Genomic DNA, 22886 nt, shown 5'->3' with positions numbered 1-22886 from the left:
TGTTTTCTCCAATAGAAGGCAAGCCATTTGAGGGCTGGGGCTCCTTCCTTTTTTTTAATAGCTAGGGCTTAACCCTAGCTTCAGTCCCTTAATGAATGCTTGTTGGTTTGTATTATTGTATTTTGTGGTACTTTTATTTGCACCTATTTGTATTAGGTGAAAAAGTTGCAATAATACTAGGTGAATATAAGTAATATAATAGAGAAAATGTTAAGCAAGAGGTAAGAAGAATCTGAGTTCTAATTCTGCTTCTGAAGGAATAATTATGAGTTATGTGACCTTGAACAAGTAATCATCCATGTTGAGTTTCAAACTTGCCGGGGTGTCCGGGATAAGCCATTGTTGGAGTTCTCATTGATATTTTGGGCCAAGAACTCATTAGTGGAACAGTTCTACTGCATCCTAGCCTTCCCCGGAGCCCTCCCAGGGTCAGTCAGTACTGTCTAGGCACACAGGAGTGATCACTCAGACCCAGAACCCAATGGCAGCAAAGACCTCCATATTGGATGTGAAGTTTAAAGAGGTGCAGTTATTGCAGTAGGTATGCTGGCTTCTTCCACCTTCCTGGGTCTATTCCAATGTCTTTATTCAAATCATTTGTATCAACAGCAACAACCCATGTTCAGTGTCTTTAGGGACTATACTGATGTCCTGTATGTCAAGCAAGTCATTATCCAATGGTGACTGGTGAAGAGCCATTATAGTTGGTTCCAACAAAGGGTCCAAAACCATTCTACTCATTATGTGTCCCTGTAGCTCTGACCACTGCAAGATAACCTCTCTCTAGAACCCCATGGTTATTGAGATTATACTGAAGGAGCAGACTCCCTTGGTTCTATGGATGGGTTTGTATAACCTATGACCTTCCTTCTGGCCATTAGGAGGTCTCAGCCCAGCCTGTAATGTGAGACACTCTAGAGAAGAAACCTATTCTGTAGGCATTTGAGTTATTGCAATATGAGTGGGAGTAGGATGGGTACAAATTACTATAAAACCATAATTCTAACCCCAGAATACAGCAGGATGCTTCAGGAGACCAGAGACTCAGGGAAGTCAGTACAAAACACTGGAAAGAACACTAGCTTTAAATTCAATGTCTAGGTTCAAATCTCAGCTCTGACAGTACCTGCATGACCTTAAAAAAGTCTCATGAAGACCTTGACTTTAGTTTCATCAACTTAAAAATGAAGGCATTTGACTTAATGACTTCGGGGTTCTTCACAACAGTAGACTTATGATCCCAAGATTGTAACTGAGTCATATTTGGGCTAAGGGATGTCAGGGTTCACTTTAAGGGAAAAATAAGTTTGTGTCTTCACTTAACTCAAGAGACTAGAGATTTGGGGGAAGAAAGAGAGGACATAAGAGTGACTTCTTGTAGCCTTTCATGGAATGACCATCAGTCCTAGAATTCAGGGTAAGCCTCCAAGGGCTAACCTTTCAGTGGCTGTGTGCTCTAGGCTTGTTAGAGAACAGGGGAGTAGCCTAGGATTTAAATAGGTGTGTGTTGTCCCTTTCCCACCATCGAGCTTTCTTTATAGTCACATCCAAGTTTTATTTTAAAGCTTCAATAATGAAAGGCAGGAACAAAGCAAATTCTCAAAGAAGCTAAAATAGCTTGCCAAGAAACAATGGTCGCATCATCTCATATTTTTTTGCACTTTTCAGAGCACATTTTTCTTCTCTTATAGAAAAGAATGACTGCAGGAGCAGATTCCTTTTATCTTCTGATCTCTAGCCAGGACTGGAGCAGCTGATCCCAGATGAACAGTCATTTTCATATTTTTCAATCTTCTCCGGGACATGAAACCAGAACTTCCAATAGTGGCTCATTCTACAGTCTCACAACATGGACAGACAGGATGTCAGGCAGGGCTTTCTAAAGTTAAAGTAGGTCAAATGCAAATGCTGCTGTGATTGTGGCCACTGCATTCAGTGGTCCAACAGATAGTAGGTCTCTAACCAGTACCTGTTGATTGTCCACTTGATGAATGAAGACCCCCTGGCTTTCATTGGCTCATTCTAACTTTCTCTAGCTGTCCTGAGAAGTTTGCCCTATGTCCTGCTATGATCCCAGGAGCTCTGATTGTGCTTCACACTCCACCATAGTCATTCTCTCTCTTCCCTGAATGGAACCTCCCATCCTATTCCTGCTCTAGAGCTATAATCAGATGAATCAAGTGATCGATCAACTGACTGATTGAATCCTATGATTGTTGCTTGAAATGTATACTACTCAACTCTTCTATAGCTCCATTTATCCACCTGTGAGTTCCCAAACCAAAATACTCTTCCCTGGCCACCCCTCTCCTAAATGTGTTAAATTTCATAATTCAGACAGTCATCAAACCATGTCACCATCTGCCCAATGCTGATACAAGACTTCTCATACTTGAACCAGACCCAAGCCCATTCACATGAGATCTAGATCTATGTGTTCTTAAACTCTTGCCAGTTCCTGCCAGTTCCTTGCCAGTTCTTTCCAGTCTTGATGAGTGAATCCAGGAGTACAACTGATTGTGCTTCATTCACCACATCTAAATTATCCTAGATTTATCTGAGAGACCTCAAAATGCCCAGAAATGAGACTGATCTTGTGAGAATCCAAAGCCTCTGTTTTTTATGAATTAAGAAATTCAGGTTTATTAATTCTTCCACTCTGTTAAGAACATAGTCAGCATATCACAATAGCAAAGTCCTGAATGGTAAAGCTAAAACTTCCACTAAAGTAGGGAACTTAGTTCAGAACAACTTGTATCTTACCCAGAAGCACTAAAGGGGCACATCTTTGAGTTTTGTTTCATGCCTCCTTCTACATACTTCATACATATACATACATATAACTTCAGCTTCCTTTTAGGTTGTCTTCCCCATTAGATTGTAAACTCCTTGAGGGAAGGCATTATCTTTTTTCCATATTTGTCTTCCCCCACACCACAGTGGCTGGCACATAATAGGTGCTTAATAAATATTTGCTGAGTATTGACAATTGAAAGAATTATTACACTATTCAAGGGCTTAATTTGCTGCCACAGAATACCATGGGAACTAGTATTCCATCACATATCAAGGATAGAGATAATAATCATTCACTCCATTTATGGCAGCATTCATTATAACCTTTCACGTCCATCATCTGCTGCATGGAATTCCACTTACGATAATAGAGAACCGGTAAAAAAACATCAAGTCCAAATGTTGGCAATTACCTGTAAATCAGCATCAAATTCATGTTTCAGGTGAGCCTCTTCTGCAGCTTCCACAAGACGCTGGAATAACAAAAATAACAACGGTCAGAAACTGTGGCGCAGCAAATACTTTGGTTGTCTGGAAATCTGGGCAACAATTTGTGTCTCCAAAAAGTAAGATGATGGAGTTCTCATTCCAGGTGACAAACATGAACATGTAGGTTTCATTTATTTTACCAAAAAATTACTTTATTATTGGTTTGCCCTAAAAATTACATATTGTAGAGTGAAAATGTAGAGCCAGGAGAGCTGGGCTTGAATTCTATCACTCCTGAGTTGTACTGGTTATCTTGAATGATCCAACAATCTTTCTGGACATTTGTTTCAGGCTTAGAAAAAATTACCTTTAAAGCCCCTTCCCAGGCTAAAACTATCTCTGAAAGGGACGGATACAAGATTTTTTGATGGAATTTTATGAAGCCTTTTATGAGCATGGATGCTGTTGGTTGTGGGCACTTGCAAAAGCGGAGAGCTTCTGTTTTGGGGTTCCCGGTCAGAGTGGAAAGCTGAAGGGAAGCTAGAGGCACCATGATTAGAGGTGCTTACACTAAAAATGAATTGAAAAACGTGAAGGAACCCCACCATTTAAACATACTATGGGAACAGGGGAGACGAGGGTTCATCTTCTTCATCTTTAGAGGAGGACACTTTAATAAAAAAAAAAAAAAAAAAAAAAGCTTCTGGCCCAAAGGATAATGTGAATGGCTTTCTATCCAAAGGGAATTTTTAGAAAAAGTCAAAAAAAAAATTTAAAAATCAAATGAGAGAAAAAACTAAAAAGAAAAAGAAAAACCATGCAAGAAAAAGAAAAAGATTATGGGGGGAAAATTTGACCAACTAGAAAGGAAATACAGAATGTCAAAGATGAAAATATTTTTTTGAAAATTAGAATCAGGCAAGGGGAAGCCAGTAAAGGTATTAGAGGCCAAAAATACCAAAACAGATTATAAAGAGTGAGAAAAAAGAAAAGGATGTGAAATATAAGAAAAATGACAGATCTGGAGAACAGATCACGAAGAGAAAACATAAGAATAATTGGACTGCCAGAAAGTTCTGACCAAAAACAGAATCTTGACACAATAATGCAGGAAATAATCCAAGAAAATTGTCCTGGAGTGATAGAACATGAGGGGGAAAAAATCCACCAATCACTAACTCAAAGAGACCTTTTGTGAAAACACATATTATTGTCAAATTTCAAAAATCCCAGATCAAAGAGAAAATTTTAAAAGGAACAAGGGAAAAAAAAACCTATTCAAATATGCTAGAGCCACAATTAGAATTGTATAAGACTTACCAGTAACTACAATAAAAGACCACAGATCTTGGAATCATATCTCCTGAAAATCAAAAGAGCTAGGCCTGTGGCCAAAAATATCATATTCAGAAAAATTATCTATAATTTTGAATGAGAAAAATGGACATTCAACAAACTTGCAGATTTTCCAGACTTTCTATCAACCAAACCCAAACTTAACAGAAAATTTCACATATAAAAGCCAATATGAAAAAGAACTTAACATGGACAAACTGAATGTCATATATGATATAGAATTCAATTAAAGAGGCAGTAGGGATGGGAAAGATGTGTGTGTATGTGGGGTGTGTATATGTGAGAATGTGTATGCATGTATATATTTACATATGTACACATAAATATATCTTTTCCTAACTGTAGCTTTCTTGGGGATAGGAGAGATGAAAGGGGGGGAAAGAAATAAGGTGTGTAGCAGAGAACAAAACAATTTACAAGGAAGTAAACAAAAAATGGATATTCATGAAGATAATTTCTTCTACTAATACATATGCTTTCTTGATCTGGTTTCTTGATCTGTTGTTATATATTTTAAATCATCCCTGATATTCTGCTGAGTACCTGACAATGTTCTCTTTTGTTTTGCTTTTATTTTATTTTTTTCCTTCCTTGCTGCTTTTCTTTTTTTCTTAGTTTTTTCAAATAAAACAAAATCTAAAAAATATTAAAAATATATAAAAATTTTAAAAATAATCCATTTTGTCCACAAACTATACACTACTGGCCTTTAGGGTCCAGTGAGAATCCATTCAGTTTTAGTTTGAAACAGGTTACAACTTCCTGCTGACCCAGGGATAGGACATTGTGTGGTTTGTTTAATTTTGTTTTAATTTTATTCCTTGCAATTGCAAGTTGCTAAAAGTAGGAAAGGATGCCATCTTGTCCATGCCCTCAAATTACAAAAGAAAGAATTTCCATACAGATAAAATTGCTTAGGATCATTGATCAAGAGCTGAAAGGTGCCTCAGAGATCACTGGATTCAATACAATATTTTATAGGAGAGTCACTAAGATCTGAACGCAGATATTTCTTATTCTAGCACCAGCAAATACTGCTTTCAAGGACTAAAATAATCATTCCAGATCAGTCCTTTCCTTTCTTTCTCTCTCTTTCTCTGTCTGACCCTGAGTATGTCACTTAAGCCCATTTGTCTCAGTGTCCTCATCTGTAAATTGAGCTGGAGAAGGAAATAGCAAACCATTCCAGTATCTTTGCGGAGAAAACCCAAATGGGATTATGAAGTGAGACACAATTGATCGTAAAACAAATAAAATAAACATAAAAGTAACCATAGGACTAACTTCACAGAGTGATTTCAAGACCTAAATGAGATACTTAAACCTCTTGCCAATTTCAAAGTGCCATTTGAATTTAAATTATTATTAATTTAGTTTTTGTAATTATTATTATTAGGATACTAAGGGCTGAGATTTAAAATCCCAACTCTTTTATTACTTACCTTGGAAAGGCCCTATGATCTCCCCAAGCCTCAGTTTCCTTCTCTGAATAATTAAACAATTTCAATTGTAGTTGATAATCCTTAAAGACCCTTTTTGTTTTAAATCCCATTATCCTTTGAGAATCCTCTGGAGTAAAGCATCCTCAGAGAACATGGCAGGGAACCAAAGGCAGCCACTTGAATGATTAATACATTCATGCTACTGCTTCAACACTCACCTTTATTAAAATAGCTCTTACCATGAAGAGGTACACTCAGGAATTACTTAAGAAGCATCTTTTCTGGATCAATAAGATTTAATTGGAATTCCAATGACTCAGAGAAGGGTCCCTTTTGGGGGATCATAAGGCCTGGTGTAGTTCTCAGGCAAGGGGAAATCATTCTCTTTTTCACATATTTACTTTTGTAGCCTTGGCAATCTTTAACTTTCCTTCTGTACCATAAAACAAAGCTGAATTTGACAGGCCAGTATTAAGAAAATTGCTGTGTGGGGGTTAAGAACTGTGAGACTACAAAGCTACAATATGCCTGGAGTAGACAAAATTTATCATGGGGGCTCATTAAAGAGTGGAAGGAGTGGAAGCGTTTTCCAGAGCTCACATTCATTCACTCATTCACTCACTCACTCATACATTCATTCATGACATTCATTTATTCTAGTATGTACTAGCTTACTCATTCATTTACTCGTTCATTCATTTATTCAATCATACTCTATCCAAGACAAAGCTTGCTGCCTTGCTCCTGTCAGAAGGGTGATAAATTCAACATGCAGAACAAGACACACGTTTTTAGATATGGTTAATGTGAGGGTTCACTTTACTTGACAATGCATATTTCTTATTAGGATATCTTTTTTTTTTTAATTGTGGAAACAGGTTGGTTGGTTAGTGTCCTTTGTACTTGAAGAGGACCAAAATGACATCACTTATATTAAAGTCAAATTACAGTGTGAACGACTGTGGCTGATCAGACTAATAAGGGCTCGGAATGCTCTGCCAGAAGTCAGAAGAGAGGAGATTGGAGAGAAAGAAAATAAAAGTTTGTTGATTGAAAAATAATTTTTAAAAATTATTTTCAGTTATTGCTATGCAGTTGTTGGGGTTTTTTTAATTATTCTAAAAAGTCACTACTAGTTGTTGTTATCTTAATTTTGTTGTTGTCATTGTTTAGGTCAGTTAATGATGCCCTACTCTTCATGACCCCATGTGGAGTTTTCTTGGAAGAGATACAAGAAAGGTTTGCCATTTCCTTCTCCAGCTCATTTTATAGATGAGGAAACTGAGGCACACGGGGATAAGTGACTTGCCCAGAGTCACACAGCTAGGAAGTGTCTGAGGCCGGATTTGAACTCAAAAAGACAAATGTTCCTGATTCCCAGCCCAAATGCTCTGTCTACTGGGCCGTCTAGTTGCCCACAAACCATTTAGTCACATATTAATTTGCTCTAATGATTCATTCTTTCAACTAATAACTATTAAGCGTTGAATAATTAAGCATTAAATATGTGTTAGGAACAGTAAGAGATACAAAAATAGATGAGATGGTCATTACTTCTTAGAGCTTACATTAGAACAAACTAAAAAGGATTAGAACTGGAACTAAAAGTCCGGCCTTATGCCCCAGCTTGGTCATCTATCAATAGATTCTTCATCAAGCCATCTAGCCTCTACAGACCTGTTTCCTCATCTATACAACAAAAGATTTGGATTAAATCACTATCTCATCGATTATAAAGTGGCTGGACATGAAAGGGCATCCAGTTCAAGTCCTACTTTTATAGATGAGGAAACAGACCCATGGAGGGTGATTTTTCTAGTCACAAAGATGCGCTCAAAGATCCCTTCTAGTTCTAAAGTCAATGATTCTCTGATATACCTGGGGAACCAATGAGTAGCCAAAGACACAGACACATTCATGGGGCCCTGAATCAGAAAGATGCTTCTGCTTGGGGAAAAGGCTGGAAAAGAGTCAAAAATCTTGTTTTCCTATGCTTCATTCAGGAAAAGGGAAGAAAGGATTTCTCTCTGTCTCTGTCTCTCTGTCTCTGTCTCTGTCTCTGTCTCTCTGTCTCTCTCTCTCTCTCTCTCTCACACACACACACACACACACACACACACACACACACACACGTCTTCAGCCAGAGATTAAGCTTGGAATGCTTTTATGGGAGGCACAATTCAACCTAAACTCCCCCTTAGAAACTTGAGGTCCCAGATGTATGGTTTCCTTGCAAGGAGAAGGAGGGCTCTGACCCTTCATTATGGAGAGATAAACTTCATTTTCTTTCAAGCCAACCAATCTATTTCAGATCATTAAAGGGAGCAAAATAAACAACCTCTAGTCTTTTTCTATGACCATCCAATGAAAGGAACTGTCAGAGAATTCTTTGAATCAAAGGAAAGCAGAGGTTTTATTCTCCCATCAGGTAGCAATTATCCTTCCCCTGGCCACTATCACTATTAGCAGAGATTTCTGTGCTTCCACTGGAGTGAGGAACAAAAGACCTGGATTTGAATCCTGGTTCTGCTACTTAGCAGAAAAAAATCATTAAACCTAATGCTGGACCCAGTCAGTCAGGCTCAAGTGCAGGACCTGTATCTGGGGAGCACTGTGTTGCACCTGGGCTATTTATAAAGACCACTCAATGGTCTAAATTAGAAAATCCCAGAGTTCCACCTTGTGGTAATCTGTGATTACAGTAACTCATGGTCCCTCCTCCTCAGTGACCTTGGGTTTAGCCAAGAGCAATAGCCTGGCTCTACTTTTTCACCAATTCAGGCCACTAACCTATGCAAGTAGCATGTACCCAGCTGAAGGAGGGAAGGAGAAACCTTGGGGCATTGCATATGGGCCTCCTACACCACGTCTGCTGGGGGCCTTTTCTTGAGCTCTCATTCATGGGAGGCAACTAAAGAGTCCATCTTGGAGTCACTGGGTATGACCATGGGCAAGTCACTTAATCTCTGAGCCTCACTTTCCCTCTATATGAAATGAGAATGATAATATCTATCAGAGAAGGTTGTTATAAGGGTCAAAGTAAGGTGCTTCGCAAACTTTAAAGTGATGTTCACTTTTATTATTAGTGCTTTCTCTCTTTCTCTTGAAATTATGTTGTATATTCTTATCTTTTACCTGCTATTTCCCCCTAATATGATGTAAGTTTCTTTGGCAGGGACGCCTCTACATTTGCCTTTATTTCTCCATTACCCATAAATGCACTTAGCACTCAACAATGTAGATTGGATTCAATGGAGATATAGAACACATAACTTAAAAAAATACATTACTAGTAACCTATGACAAGTGTCAAAAGACAAGGAAGGAAAAGAGTCACAATGTCAGAGGCTGAAGGGATCCAAGTTGGTCCTCCCACTCCCAAAAGACCAACCAGTAGCCATCCATCCTTTTGTTAAAGTCCCCAATAAGGAAGCACCTACCACCCCAAAAGGAAGTCCATGGTACTTTGGAAATATGCTAATTATTGAGAAGAATCCCTCTTTTTATTGAGATCAAACCCAAATCTGCTGCTTTGGCAGCTCTACTCATTGTCCATTTTTAGTCCACAGATGACAGATCTACGCTCTCTTTCATATGAGAATCTTCTAAATTCCCTGAAACAGTCATGGTGACCTTTTTCCTCTGCTCTAAGTCCAAAAAAATATTGGATCACTAGGACCTAAAAATGTCAAAGAAGGATCAGTAGAATTCAGATAAATTTTTAGAAAATGTAAAGGCATCTCAGGTTAAGAAAATGCTGTAATTAAAGATGAGGTGGCTAGAATGCTCATGGCTCATCCCCTACTCTAAAACTGTCCCCAGATACCTGCCATCTGCCCAATCTAGCCATCAGACAACACATACAAATGTGTACAAATAGGAAAAAGAGTGGATTAAAGAGGACATCTCTACCCCTTCCCCTCCTTCTTTCAAAGTCCTTCCTTTTCTTGTGCTAATTCAATGCAGAGAGTGCAGGTGTAAACCTTTTTACTTCCAGGTCCTAAAGGAGCTAAAAAGGAATTTTAACCAACTCTCAAATTTAGGCTTATTTTTAATGTAAATATATTGTGTTAAATATGTTGAATTGTGTTAAATAATAAATTTTATCTTAAAAACACAGGAAAGTAAATTGCTTTATTTAAATCCATAAGTTATTGAGCCAAGGTTTGAACCCAGGTTCCTTGACTTCATAGATAGGACTTTGTCTAATATGCCATTTTTCCTCTGAGGAAATCTTTTAAGCAGATAGCATGAATTTATGCAATGGGTCTTGTCAACTGTGATTTTCAGAAGAGGATAATATTATCTCTTCTTTCCTGACATGACACCGATTGCTCCAGAGATAATAAATTAAAAGATTAAGTTCACAAGATCATACACAACTTATGAGGCACTGGAGGAGTACCAGATGATCAACCAAAGAGCCAAGATTCTCTAAGAACAATTGAGATCATGTTCTCAGGGAGCAAAGAGCCTGTTATTCCAGTCTAATTCTCACTGTAAATATTAGCTCTCCACAAACACATAACAATAAGTCAAGGTGAACTTGTATCTCCCACCAATTTCCAAAGTTGGAGAGGAAACAAGTAGATGAGGTAAAAAAGGACCATACAGTGAGAGAATAGGAGCCCAAATCTGGCTTCTGATGATTCCTGTCTGTGTGACCTCTGGCAAAATACTTAGTCTCTCCTCACCCCCAAAACAAAAGAGTTGGATGCTCTGAGATCAAATCCATCCCAAAATCGATCATTGTATAAGTAAACCTAAGGAAAGCTGGATGCTAATGCCTAATATTTAAGACAATAGTTTTAAGACCAGAAAAGACTTTAGAACTCAGTTGTTCTAACACTGTCCTTTTACAAATAAGGAAACTGAGGCTTAGAAACTTTACCTGATTTGCTCAAAGTCAACAAAGTGCTAAATAGCAAAGCTGAAATGCAAATGAAATTCCTTTAAATCATGGCAGGAACATGGGATTCAGAGTCAGCAGACTGAGTTTCAAATTCTGACTCTTCAATTTCTTAGTCTTGTGTTCTTGGGCAAGTTCCTTCAATTTTCTGAACCACAGAAATAGGATGTAATTAGGCGACTTCCAAGATCCTTTCAAGCTGTAAATAAATCTAAGAGTCCATAACAGGAAAAGATAAAGTGCTCAATTTGGAGGTTGAGGACCTGGATTCCAATTCTAATTCCTCCATTCATTCCAATTTGGCCTTAGACATGTTCCTTAAACTTTCTAGATCTCTTGATTTTTCTGCTATAAAATAGAGCTCTTAGGTTGGAAGATCTCTAAGGTTCTCTCTCCCCAGCTCTATGCCTAGGAATCTTTGATTCCCATTCCAATGCTTTCTCTTCTTTCTCACTATCAGCAGCCAACTTTTATATCCAAGGACACTTGAGTGTATGACCTCATGATTTTGCTTTTGTTTTAATAACTGGGTCACCTTTCCAACTTTTCTCATTTCCATAAAGATCTTTTTTCTCCAGGCATATGAAAAATGTAAAGGAATTTAAATTTGTGATGAATACTCATCTTGACACTCCAAACAAGAGTTTTCTTGCCTGCAGGCTGTAAACACTTAGACACAGGGCTATTTCAAAGAAGATGCTCATCAGAGAAGCAGCCTTGCTTTCAGTCAGATTGTGCTCCATGATGCTAACAGGAGTCACACTGGGTCTTAATAAAAGATTTAGAGAAGAAGTGCACCCTACTGTCACCCTTGCTCCCACCCATCCTGGCTTTAGCGCAGAGCAGAAAAGCGATGACAAATAGACAACATAGCCTTGTATCACATTGAAAAGTGAACTGAAAAAATGATCTTCTTTCCTTAGTATTATCCATGTTAATAATTTCTAAATACAATGCTAAATTATGTTTTTTGTTATTTCAGAGCATAAATATGTATGATTTACTCTTGTATCTCTTTCTTTTTCTATCTTAAATGTATAAAACAAAAATTATGTATTGTAGTAGGTAGGGACTAAGTTAGACACATGAACATTCAGGTTCAAATACTGCCTCCAAAGCTTACTAAACTGACCATGAATAAATCCTTAAATCAAAATATAGTCTCCAGTATCTCCTACCTTTCAAAGAGGCCCCCAGAAAAAAAATCTATCCCGATTGAAATCGTGTTTGTGTCAAGACCTACTCAGAAGCATAATTTATGAGCACCCAACTTGTTTACTTTTGCTAGCCAACCAAGGATGTATTGTTTCAAAACAACAAAAAAAGTTTGTTGTTGTTCAAGCATCTCCTTTTGTCTTCTGAGTCATGACCAGAACATATTCTGTCTTAGAACATGGGGCTCCCATACTGAAAGCTTCCTACACGGAAATCATCATAGAGAAGTAGTATGGTATAAAGGATGGAGTACTGAATTTGGAATCAGGAAGACCTGGGTTCAAATTCTATCATAGCTATGTATTAGCTGTGTGAATTTGGGTACGTCGTTCCATGAACCTCAGTTTCTTCACCTTTAAAAAGAGAAAGATTGATCTGATGGCCTCTGAGGTCAATTCTGACCTATATACATGTTTCTATAACAAATCCCAATCAAACATGTTGCCATATTCCTATAGTTACTAAAAGATTGGCTTAAGAATAAAACTAGATAGTTTTCCTTAACTACAATCAGACATAAAAACACTAGTTCCTACTGTTGGATAATTTCAATAATTGAAATTTTTCACTCTAGGGGGTCATTATGTGAGAGAGCAAGTAATATTCGACTTGGAATCTTTGAGATTTATGGCCAGAAAGAAATGGCAAAGCCCAAAAATGCCTATTTCATGGACAAATAGCCTTATCAGAATCCAAATAGAGAATGTTTTTAAAGCAAACTTGGTTATTGCTCCCTGGGGATCAGCTATGCCATTTATCAGACAAGGCACTAAAAATCAATTTAAATTCCTTAACTGTGTAATTATAATGTGAAGCAGCATTGTAAAAAGCAAGTGCAGGGAAACGACGCTTCTCTGTTGTTCCTATTAGTCATGTCCTGCTCTTTTAATGAGGGAGCAAAGAAGTTGATGGAGACCCCTCGTGGAACCTAGAGTTGAGATTCCAGGGACTGTGAAAAGAGCTTTTAATTAAAAACCAAGCACTGGAACAGAAAAGTCAATGGAAGTGGACCTCATCGACAAAAGAGCTTTGAGGTGGGAGAAAAGAATGGTTGATGCCCATAGATTTTTTCCTCTCATTAACGTCAACCATTTACTTCATCAGTAGAAATGGTTCCGATACAAAGAAATCTTCATTCCTGTTTTGAGCAGCTCACAATCAAGATAAAGGGTTGTCATTTCTGGATTTGTATGCATTTGATGGGCTCTTATGTGTTTAAACAGCAGCAGCCATAATAATAAAAACAACCCAAATAGATGGTAATTATGGGATGCTTTAAACTGGGAAAGCAGATTTTATAAAGCTTTAACAATCTGCCTGGATGGCCTTTTGTCAGGTGAGCTTTAGTGGGGGATTGCCTTTCCCCTCCAGGTTGAGCTACATGATTTACATGCTCCCAACATCCTTCCTAATACTTAAATTCTGGGTTCAGACCTGTGAGCTAAAGCATTATTACTCTTATAAAAGAGGCCACGGAGATTCACAGCATCTGGCCGAGTTTATACAGCAAGAGACAGAATTGGATTTGAACTCAGGTCTTTGAAATACCAATTCTTCTACTCCATGCACTCTTGCCTCTCTAGATGAATCTCTGAATAATTGATCTCTTCAGCAGGTATAAACAAACAAGAAGAGTGAATTGTGTGGATAAGAATCCAATAAGTTTCCATGCAATATATGTAGAGGAAGGCTATCTCCCAAGGGGAAGATAAGGAAAGGAAATTATTGCATTTAAACTTATACCCACACATGTCATTATAAGTATTGTTTTCCACCAGATAGAAGAGGGCTAAGGCCATTGAACCAAAGATTCAAAGACTCCTAACTTTAGACCTAATGGGTTCTTAGAGGTATCTAGTCCAAATACCTCATTTTGCAGATCAGGAAACTAAGAACCAGTTGGATAAAGTGACTTAAGGGCATAATAACAGCTTTTTCATGAGTTCAGACCATGTGAAGAAAAAGGGCAAATGATCCCTGGAACCATGCTTTCCCAACTTCATAGACTCACTAACTAGTTAAAATTAGAATTGATAAATAGAAATATATATATATTAAATAGAACATATAGAATATACATATATAATATATATATATATACTAAATAGAACTGATACACATACACACACACACACACACACACACAAATGCCTATTTGTGCCCCATGGTAGCCATCTCTGGGGGAGGAAGGTTAAAAAAAGATCTTCTCTTCCACATGCCCTTTTAACAATGTTGATTCTCCCCAAGATCCTTCCACTGCTAACGTACCCCAAGGAGATATGAGATGGAAAAAGGTCCTCTAAAGTGCACAGTGTCATTATTCTGGAGCAGCAAAGTAAAAGCCTTTCCATGAGAGAATGACTAAACAAATTTTAGTAATGGAATATTATTGCATCGGAAGAAACAATGATTATGAAGGACTCAGAAAAGCATGAGACTTGAATGGCCCAAAGCAAACTGAATCACTCAATCCACAAGCATCCCTGCTCAGGGTCAGACACTTTGCCAAGGCCTGAAGCTACAAAGATAAAAGTAAAAATAGTTCCAACTCCTATAGTTGAGAGCAGCTAATGGTGCTGTGGATAAAGCACTGGCCCTGGAGTGAGGAAAACCTTAATTCAAATATGGGCTCACTTAGCAGCTCTGTAACCCTGGCCAAGTCATTTTGCCTCAGTTTCTTTATCTGTAAAATGAGCTGGAGAAGGAAATGGCAAAGTAGTCTAGTTAGTATCTTTGTCAAGAAAATCCTAAAAAGAGTCATGACTATTTGACCATAGCTGAAATAACTAAACAACAAAAACCTTCAACTTGACAGTATTTTGGGGGGGAAATAGACATGCTTCAATTCAAATACAGATATTTCTACAAGGAGGGTATGTATAACAAAGGGACTGGGGATAATAACCTTCCTATAAGAGAAAGCCCATAAGTCAAGCATTAAAGGAGCCTCAGGGCTTGAAGAGATAGACTGAAGAGGGCATTGTGATAAGCTATACAAAAGCAAAGAAGATCAGGCACAGTAGACAGCCAGAAAGCCCATTTGGCTGGACAGAAATATGATAAGGGAAATTGATGTATAAGATGCAAGAGCCAGACCATGAAGGATTTTTAAAACCCTACAAAGGAAACTTTCCCTGCCCTTCCAACTTCTAATAGCTCTCCATTTATTTCATATTTTTCTCTAAATGTTTAAATAGACATATATCGCCTCCAATAGAATCTCAGCTTTTATCTCCTTTCCCAACATCCAGAGAAGGCCAAATACAAAGAAGATGTTTACTAAAGGCTGGATCGTTGAAGCAGCTTGTAGTTCTCTGAACATCTTTTTTATCCAGTGAAACTAGATGGAAGGAAACTCATGGAAGAGAGGTAGTGCTCAACTCACTGCCGACAAGCCGGTCGAATTAAACGGCCCTGATTTCACCATTGAAAAAATAGAACATTTGTCTGTGACAAGCCTGTACTTCAAAAGCCTAAGGGCAGCTGTATTTCTGTTTGACTATGTGGCCATTTTATCTCTATTGAGAAGCAAGAGGAACTTTAAAAGAGATGGAAGAGCTGACACAGTGGAAACCAGGACACAAACAGAAAGGGGAGAGATGTGGAGAGTCTTAATGAATACAATTCACGGGGACCCATCATTTTGCCCAAGACTATCTAAAAACCATAGTCTATTTTGGAAATTTAATAACAGAAGTGAAAATGGAGTCCAATAAAATTTGTTCTGAAGAATGATAGCAGTGTTCCTGGGCAATTTGTTCCAGTTTCATTCAGATGTACCTACCTATCACGTCATGGGAGTCACACTTCAGTCCTTATTGTCCCCCATCCTACAAGACAACTGTGTGGACACAGCACCAAATGTGGAGTCAGAAAGTCTTATGTGAAAATTCTATCTAAAATACTTGCCAATTGGGACTCTGAGCGTGTCGCTTAACTTTTCTCAGCCTCAGTTTCTTCATTTGAAAAATGAAGATCATAATAAACAGGTAACCCAATGGAAAAAATGAAGACTTTGGAATCACAAATGCTGGAGGTTGAATATGGACTCGTATACTTACATGATGACTGATCTTGGGCAACCTTCTTGTGCCTCAGTTTCCTCAACTGCAAAATGGCACTAATAATAGCATCTACCCCCTCCCTCCCAGAATTGTTGTGAGGATCAAATGAGTTAAAATATGTAAATCATTTTGAAAACTTTCAAGTTCTAGATAAATGTTTCCTATCATTATTATAGCTATTATTAGCACCTATCTCATAGTGCTGTCATGAGGATTAAATGCAATAATATGTACAAAGTACTTTGCATACTTTAAAACACTATATAAATGCTAATCACTTTTTTAATGTATTTTTAGCCAGATCCTTCTTGTTACCAAAGTCCTAGGCACAGGCTGGCTTTACTTAGGACTGGAAGGGAATTTAAAGTCCATGGCATCTGAATTCTGGATTTCATAATAAGGAGATACAAAGGAAAAAATAATAATAATTTGCCTAGAGACCCATTGGGAGGAAGCATCAGCTTGAATTTAAATCTGGGGCTTCAGAACCAGAAGTCAAAACTCTTTCCTTTCATATGATATATTTAACCTGAATAACTCTTTGATTAAGTCCCCGAATCCCTGGTGTCCAGTCTACAGCATGAATCTGGGCTTTGCTTGGATGTGAGAAATAGATTATTGAGTTAAGGAATAACTAGGTGGTCACATTGTAGGGTTGTTGAAGGAAAAAAAAATAAGAAATAAGGCTAGAAAGGTAGGTGAGAGATGGATTGCAGAAGACTATAATTGAAAGGATGAGTTTGTGTTTTATCCTATAGGCAAAGGCAGGCAGGAGGGAATGCAGCTCAGTGCTAAGAGATGTTTGCAAAAGGTGGGTCTGGAAATGACCAGAAGAAGCAAGGAGCATCCAGCCACTTCCTCATGGCTCAGTGGTCCTGAAACCTGAGAGAAGGAGTGCCCAGTTTCAGAAAGAGTAAGCAAAGTTACAGTGTTTTCTGGAGAGAGCTAGGTTTCAAGGCAGGAACAAAAATAGAAAGATATGAAATGAAGATATGAAATGAAAAGATAAGAAAGACAGGAAACTCGGTGGAAGAATCTATAAATCTGTGATATTTAGCTTTCTTTAAAAATTCATTTTCATATTAAAAATTGCACACCTCTAAATACATATGTATATGTATACATTAATACATATATATATATACACATACACACACACACACACACACACACTCTCACACCCATACTCTTTGGCTTTTACAAAAAGAGAAATTGAAGGCAACCCACCTACTAATCCAAAGCCAGTCATTTTCCTCCATTGTCATGCAAAAAAGAAAGCACTCCAACTTCAAAATATATAATAAGATTCTCCTGTGTTGGGACAGGTATACAATTGATTTTTCAGTGGAAATGATGATTTGCAAAGAGATGGTAGCCACCTTGCCCAAGATCCATAACAATTGATGCCAGGAGACTCCAAAGATCTGTTTATTTCACATGGAATCACATATCACAAAATGTTGATATAATGTGAACTTTTAAGGGCAGGAACTTTCATTTGTGTCTGGCTTACCAGCTCTGGCACCTAGTCCCCTGGATGGCATAGAGTAGGTTTTAATAAGTGTCACTGTTTGATTGGATCTTAAAGTTCAAAGGGACCACCAAGACCAATCAGTCCAAGTTATAAAAGAACGCCTTCTACATTATATGTTACAAGGACTCATGAGACCTCAGTTTGAAGATTTCAAATGAGAAGAATACTGGTAATTCCAAAAGCAGCTCATCTTACTTTTGTTCAGAAGATTTCATTGTCAGGACTTTATTTTCTCCTTGAAATCAACCTGAAATCTCTACCACACATTGCTCTTTATTCTGTCCTCCCAGAATAGGCAAAAAATTGACCCTTTGATCCCATAGAAAAGGCCTTCAAATATTTGAAAACAACAACCTGCAACCATATTTTCTTTCTCCAGCATCTCCTTTCCCAATCCAAACACTGCCAGGACAATCAAGCAATCATCATAAGGCATATTATTAACCTTATTCACTGGATCCATCCTCTGAAATCTGTTTCTCAGAGCCTTTCCTCAAATGTAATACTGATCCCATTATTCCAGCTGTGACCAGATGAGAGTAAAATAGGATATCGCCCCCATCCCTTCCAACCCCAAATACTTTGTTTCTCTTAATGCATCCTCTAACTCTAATTGTTTTTCCTAAAATCATACTGTTAATTCATATAAATCTTTGTAATTCTGTATAATTGACAACTTTTTTTCAATTCACCATTTATAAAATGCTTATCATGCTTAGAACATGATACTAAGCCCTAAGGGAGATGAAACTTAGATAAGACATGATTCCTACCCTCATGGAGCTAACAGTAGAATGATGGTGAAAACTCAAGCACAGATAACTGAACTAAGGTATTATGCAACAATTGAAGTAGAAAATGGCAAAAAAGAGCTCATTTGGAGCAGTTGTGGGTGAAAGGAAGACACAAGTTCAGATCTTACTAAGACACTTAGTTTCTGTGTGACATTGGACAAGAGGACAAGACATAATCTCTCTCTGCCTCAATCTGAAAAATCAGAATAATAATGATGCTGATCCCAGAGCATTGTTGTGAGGATCAATGAAGTAGCAAACAGAAAGTGCTTTCCAACCTTAAAATGCTATGTAAATGCTAGTTGTTTTTCTTAATTAGCTTTTCTAGATAAATAGATATAAATATCAGGAATTATTGGGAATGGGAAAGAGAGAATTAATGACTTCATCAAAGTTGGTAGAGTGATACCTAGTGTGAGAAAATGACCTGTGACACTACAGAGAAGTAAAAACTACCTGCATATATGTAAAACAGCAAGATCCTGCTACCCAGGATCAGCCTCACGTGAGTAAAAATTCATCCAATGGACCCTAATAACACTTCTTACTATCCAAGCTGGCAAGACCCCCCTTCCTTTGGTATCTCAGTATTCTCTCAATCTGTCACCTTATGATTGACATAATCAAGGCAGAACAGAACTGCCACCTCACAGCTGGCCCTTCTCAGTTTTCAAGCTCTTGCCATCAATTTAGAGCCACAAGCTCTCGACTTGGAGACTTTTGAAGGGCATTGACCAATTCAGGGATTTGCCTATGGTCATAAAGGGAGTGTGCAGCAAACGTTGGTCTTTCTTCAGATCTTTCTGATTTCCACCATGCTGCCTTTGCTCAGGTGACAGAGCCAATCAATAATACAAACCTTTGCAGTGAAGTTTCTGGGAACAAAACTGAAAGAGAGGCTCCCTCCCCAAATGGAAAGAAACTTGACAAGGCTTCCCTGAAAACAAACTCTCTGTGTCCCCTTCCACCCTGAAGGACCCAGAGATATGGTAAACATGGTCGAGTTTTGAATTGACTCATACACAACCCATGTTGCTTAATGATGGGGACTGACTCTGACTTCCCCACCTGAAAGGGAGCCTTACATCAGAATTGCTCAAAGTCCCATGGAGAGCTTCCTTAGAAAAGAACGGCCGCTCAGGAGTCCCCATTATTCTTTTGTTACTCTGAAAAAAATGTCCCCTGAACAAACATGCTGTGGATAATGACCTCCTCCCTCCGCCCCCATGATTGCTTCTCCTTTACAAATCATAAGCATTTCCTGGCAGAGCCATCAAAGTTTAAAAGAAAAGAGGTAGGTGAGAAATACAGAAAACATGTATTCAACGTGTGTAGCGTGGGCACTGGGAGACTCAAGTGGGCTTCCTTGCAGCTTCTCGAGCAGATTGTATAAGACAAATCTGGCAAGTCACCAGACGCATAATGAGCAGAGATTTTTCTCAACTTTATAAGAAAATAGTTATTTCAATGATGATTTCTCTCATTGCCATAGATCAATGACAAGTCAATGAATATAAACAAAATTCACACAATTGTAGACCCTTGGAGGTGGATGGATCTCAGAAGCCACAGGATCATAGGCTTTATGGCTTGAAGAAAACCTCACAGAGTCTGGTTTAATTCAGACACAAACAGCTAAGAGACACAATGAATAGATCTGAGTTCAAATCTGCCTTTAGACACTAGTGGTGTGACCCTGAGCAATTCATTTACTCTCTATTTGCCTGTTTCTTCAACTGTAAAATGGGTACAAGGATAAAACCTACTTTCCAGGGTTCTTATGAAGATCAAAGACAGATAATATTGGTAAAGTGATTTGTGTAGAGCCTGGCAGATAATAGATGCCACATAAAGTTAATGATCATCATTATTATATAGAAACTCTCTCTATAATGCCCTTTACCAAAGTAGGCATCAGAGTTCTAGATGGAAGTTTCAGGTAATGGGATACTCATTCCTTACATTTATTGAGAGCTAGAGAGATTTCTTTCAGACTACAAAGATTTTTTTTTCTTTAGGTCAAGTCAAAATCTTCCTCTGAAAATTCTACCAGTTACCCATAATTCTTTGCTTTGAGGCCAGAGAACAAACCTACTTTTTCTCTCACATATCAGATTTTTAAACACTGAAATGCAGCAAATGTAACCCTATTTTTCGTCCCCAAAAAGTTGTCTCTTAGCAAACTAAGCACCCATTGGTTTGCTGTTTAGGTGGCATGATGCTTTAGATGGAAGACATCCTTTCAGATATCTTAAATGTGGGCAGTATCCTATGTTTTGCTTTTAAATAGCCTTCCTAAAATCTGGTGTACAAAACTAAACAAAATCCTCCAGACGTGGGGCCCAATAACGTTCAACCCTTTTAAAATAATAAATAATAATAATAACAATAATTTTATTATTTATTTATTTTAGAATTCTTTTTTTTTCCAAATTGTGAATTCCAATTTCTATCCCTCCCTTCAGTTCCTCTCCCCCCACACACACACTTTTGGAGAAGACAAGGAAAATTTTTAAAGGAAACAAGAAAAATGAAGAAATTGGGGGGAAAAAAAGCTACTTTGGTCTAAACATAGAGTTTATCAGGTTTCTCTCTGGAGGTGCAGAGTGATTTTCATCATGAGTTCGTTGTTATTGTACTGGTAGACACTGTGCTTTGTGTGGAGGCTGAGCTAGCATGAGCTTTCAGGGTTGTCCCACTGCTGACTCATTTGTAGGTGAGATCTCAATGAAGTTAGTTAAACTGAAGATCATAGGAGGACAGAGACAAAGCTGGAAGGAATCTCAGAAGCCAATTCCATTTTGCAAGGAGTTAAACTGAGATCCAAAAGGGGAAGTAGTGCCTTGCCAAATTTCAGAAAAATAATAAATCACAGAGCCAGGATTAGAACAAATCCTGGACCTGCCTCCCTCCCAAACTTCTCAAGGTAACTCCCTGTGTACCCACCTCTCAGCTCTAAAGATTAAACCACAAACTTGTTTCTTAAGAACTGGTTTTTCATACACACCCTTTGATCCAGCAGTGTTTCTACTGGGCTTATATTCCAAAGAGATCTTAAAGGAGGGAAAGGGACCTGTATGCGCAAGAATGTTTGTGGCAACCCTTTTTGTAGTGGCCAGAAACTGGAAACTGAGTGGATGCCCCTCATTGGAGAAGGGCTGAATAAATTGTGGTATATGAATATTATGGAATATTATTGTTTTGTAAGAAATGACCAGCAGGATGATTTCAGAAAGGCTTGGAGAGATTTACACGAACTGATGCTGAGTGAAATGAGCAGGACCAGGAAGTCATTATATACTTCAACAAGGATACTATATGATGATCAATTCTGATGGATCTGGCCATCTTTAACAATGAGATGAACCAAATCAATTCCAATAGAGCAGTAATGAACTGAACCAGCTATGCCCAGGGAAAGAACTCTGGGAGATGAGTATGAACCACTACATAGAATTCCCAATCGCTCTATTTTTGTCCTCCTGCATTTTTGATTTCCTTCACAGGCTAACAGTACACTATTTCAAAGTCCAACTCTTTTTGTACAGCAAAATAACTATATGGACATGTATACATATTTGTATTTAACTTATACTTTAACATATTTAACATGTATTGGTCAACCTGTCATCTGGGGGAGGGGGGGGGGGGAAAGAGGGGAAAAATTGGAAAAAAAGGTTTTGCAATTGTCAATGCTGAAAAATTACCCATGCATATATCTTGTAAATAAAAAGGTATAATAAAAAAGAAGGGTTTTTTTTTTTCAGTTTTTTCAGCTCTTTTCAATTCTTTTAAATTTCATGTTAATGTTTTTGACCAGTGATACAGAGAAAAATGGGGGAAGACACAAGTTGCTTGGACCTAGTTAGAGAAGCTTCATTGAACAAATATCATAGAGTCACTCCTCCACGATAAATGTTTATGGAAAAAAGATAAGAAGAGACTAGAAATATTCCATGGGAAGTGGAAAATTATAGTCTTATTTAAAGACTATTCATTTTTCATTTAGATATAGTTGAGAATTTTTGTAGTAGATTTGAACCAGAAAAGAAAACTTGTTTCTTCAAGCTACTGAACACCCTGATACTGATTTAAGATGTGGAATTAAATAAGAATGACCCAACCCTTACCCAGGATAATCCTTAAGCAAAATACTGAGAAGGAAATAAACTTTGTAAATGTTACAGTGATTTCAGGGGGTGGTTCTAGGAATCCAAGAACAAGAGAACCTCAGAAACAGTGAAAATTAAAAATTACCAAGGATAATTTACATTCATGGGATCCTTTCAAATTATATAGCTGTTGGGCTAGATTCTTTCAATAGATTAAAAAAGATACATAATCAGA

The 22886-nt window shown here is 37.8% G+C and overlaps 1 protein-coding gene across 1 annotated transcript in view; it reads right to left on the bottom strand.

Moving 5' to 3' along the window:
* Nucleotides 1–22886, bottom strand: part of CACNA2D3 (calcium voltage-gated channel auxiliary subunit alpha2delta 3) — a 1010949-nt gene that overhangs the window by 710737 nt on the left and 277326 nt on the right. The window contains exon 4 of the mRNA XM_031952127.1: nucleotides 3210–3269. Coding sequence (XP_031807987.1) covers nucleotides 3210–3269 — 60 coding nt within the window. The remainder of the gene's footprint in view (nucleotides 1–3209; nucleotides 3270–22886) is intronic.

Source organism: Sarcophilus harrisii, chromosome 1 (genome assembly GCF_902635505.1).
Source record: "Sarcophilus harrisii chromosome 1, mSarHar1.11, whole genome shotgun sequence".
NCBI lineage: Eukaryota > Metazoa > Chordata > Mammalia > Dasyuromorphia > Dasyuridae > Sarcophilus > Sarcophilus harrisii.
The sequence above is the reverse complement of the archived record's forward strand: the minus strand, read 5'-3'. Positions and strand labels throughout refer to the sequence as shown.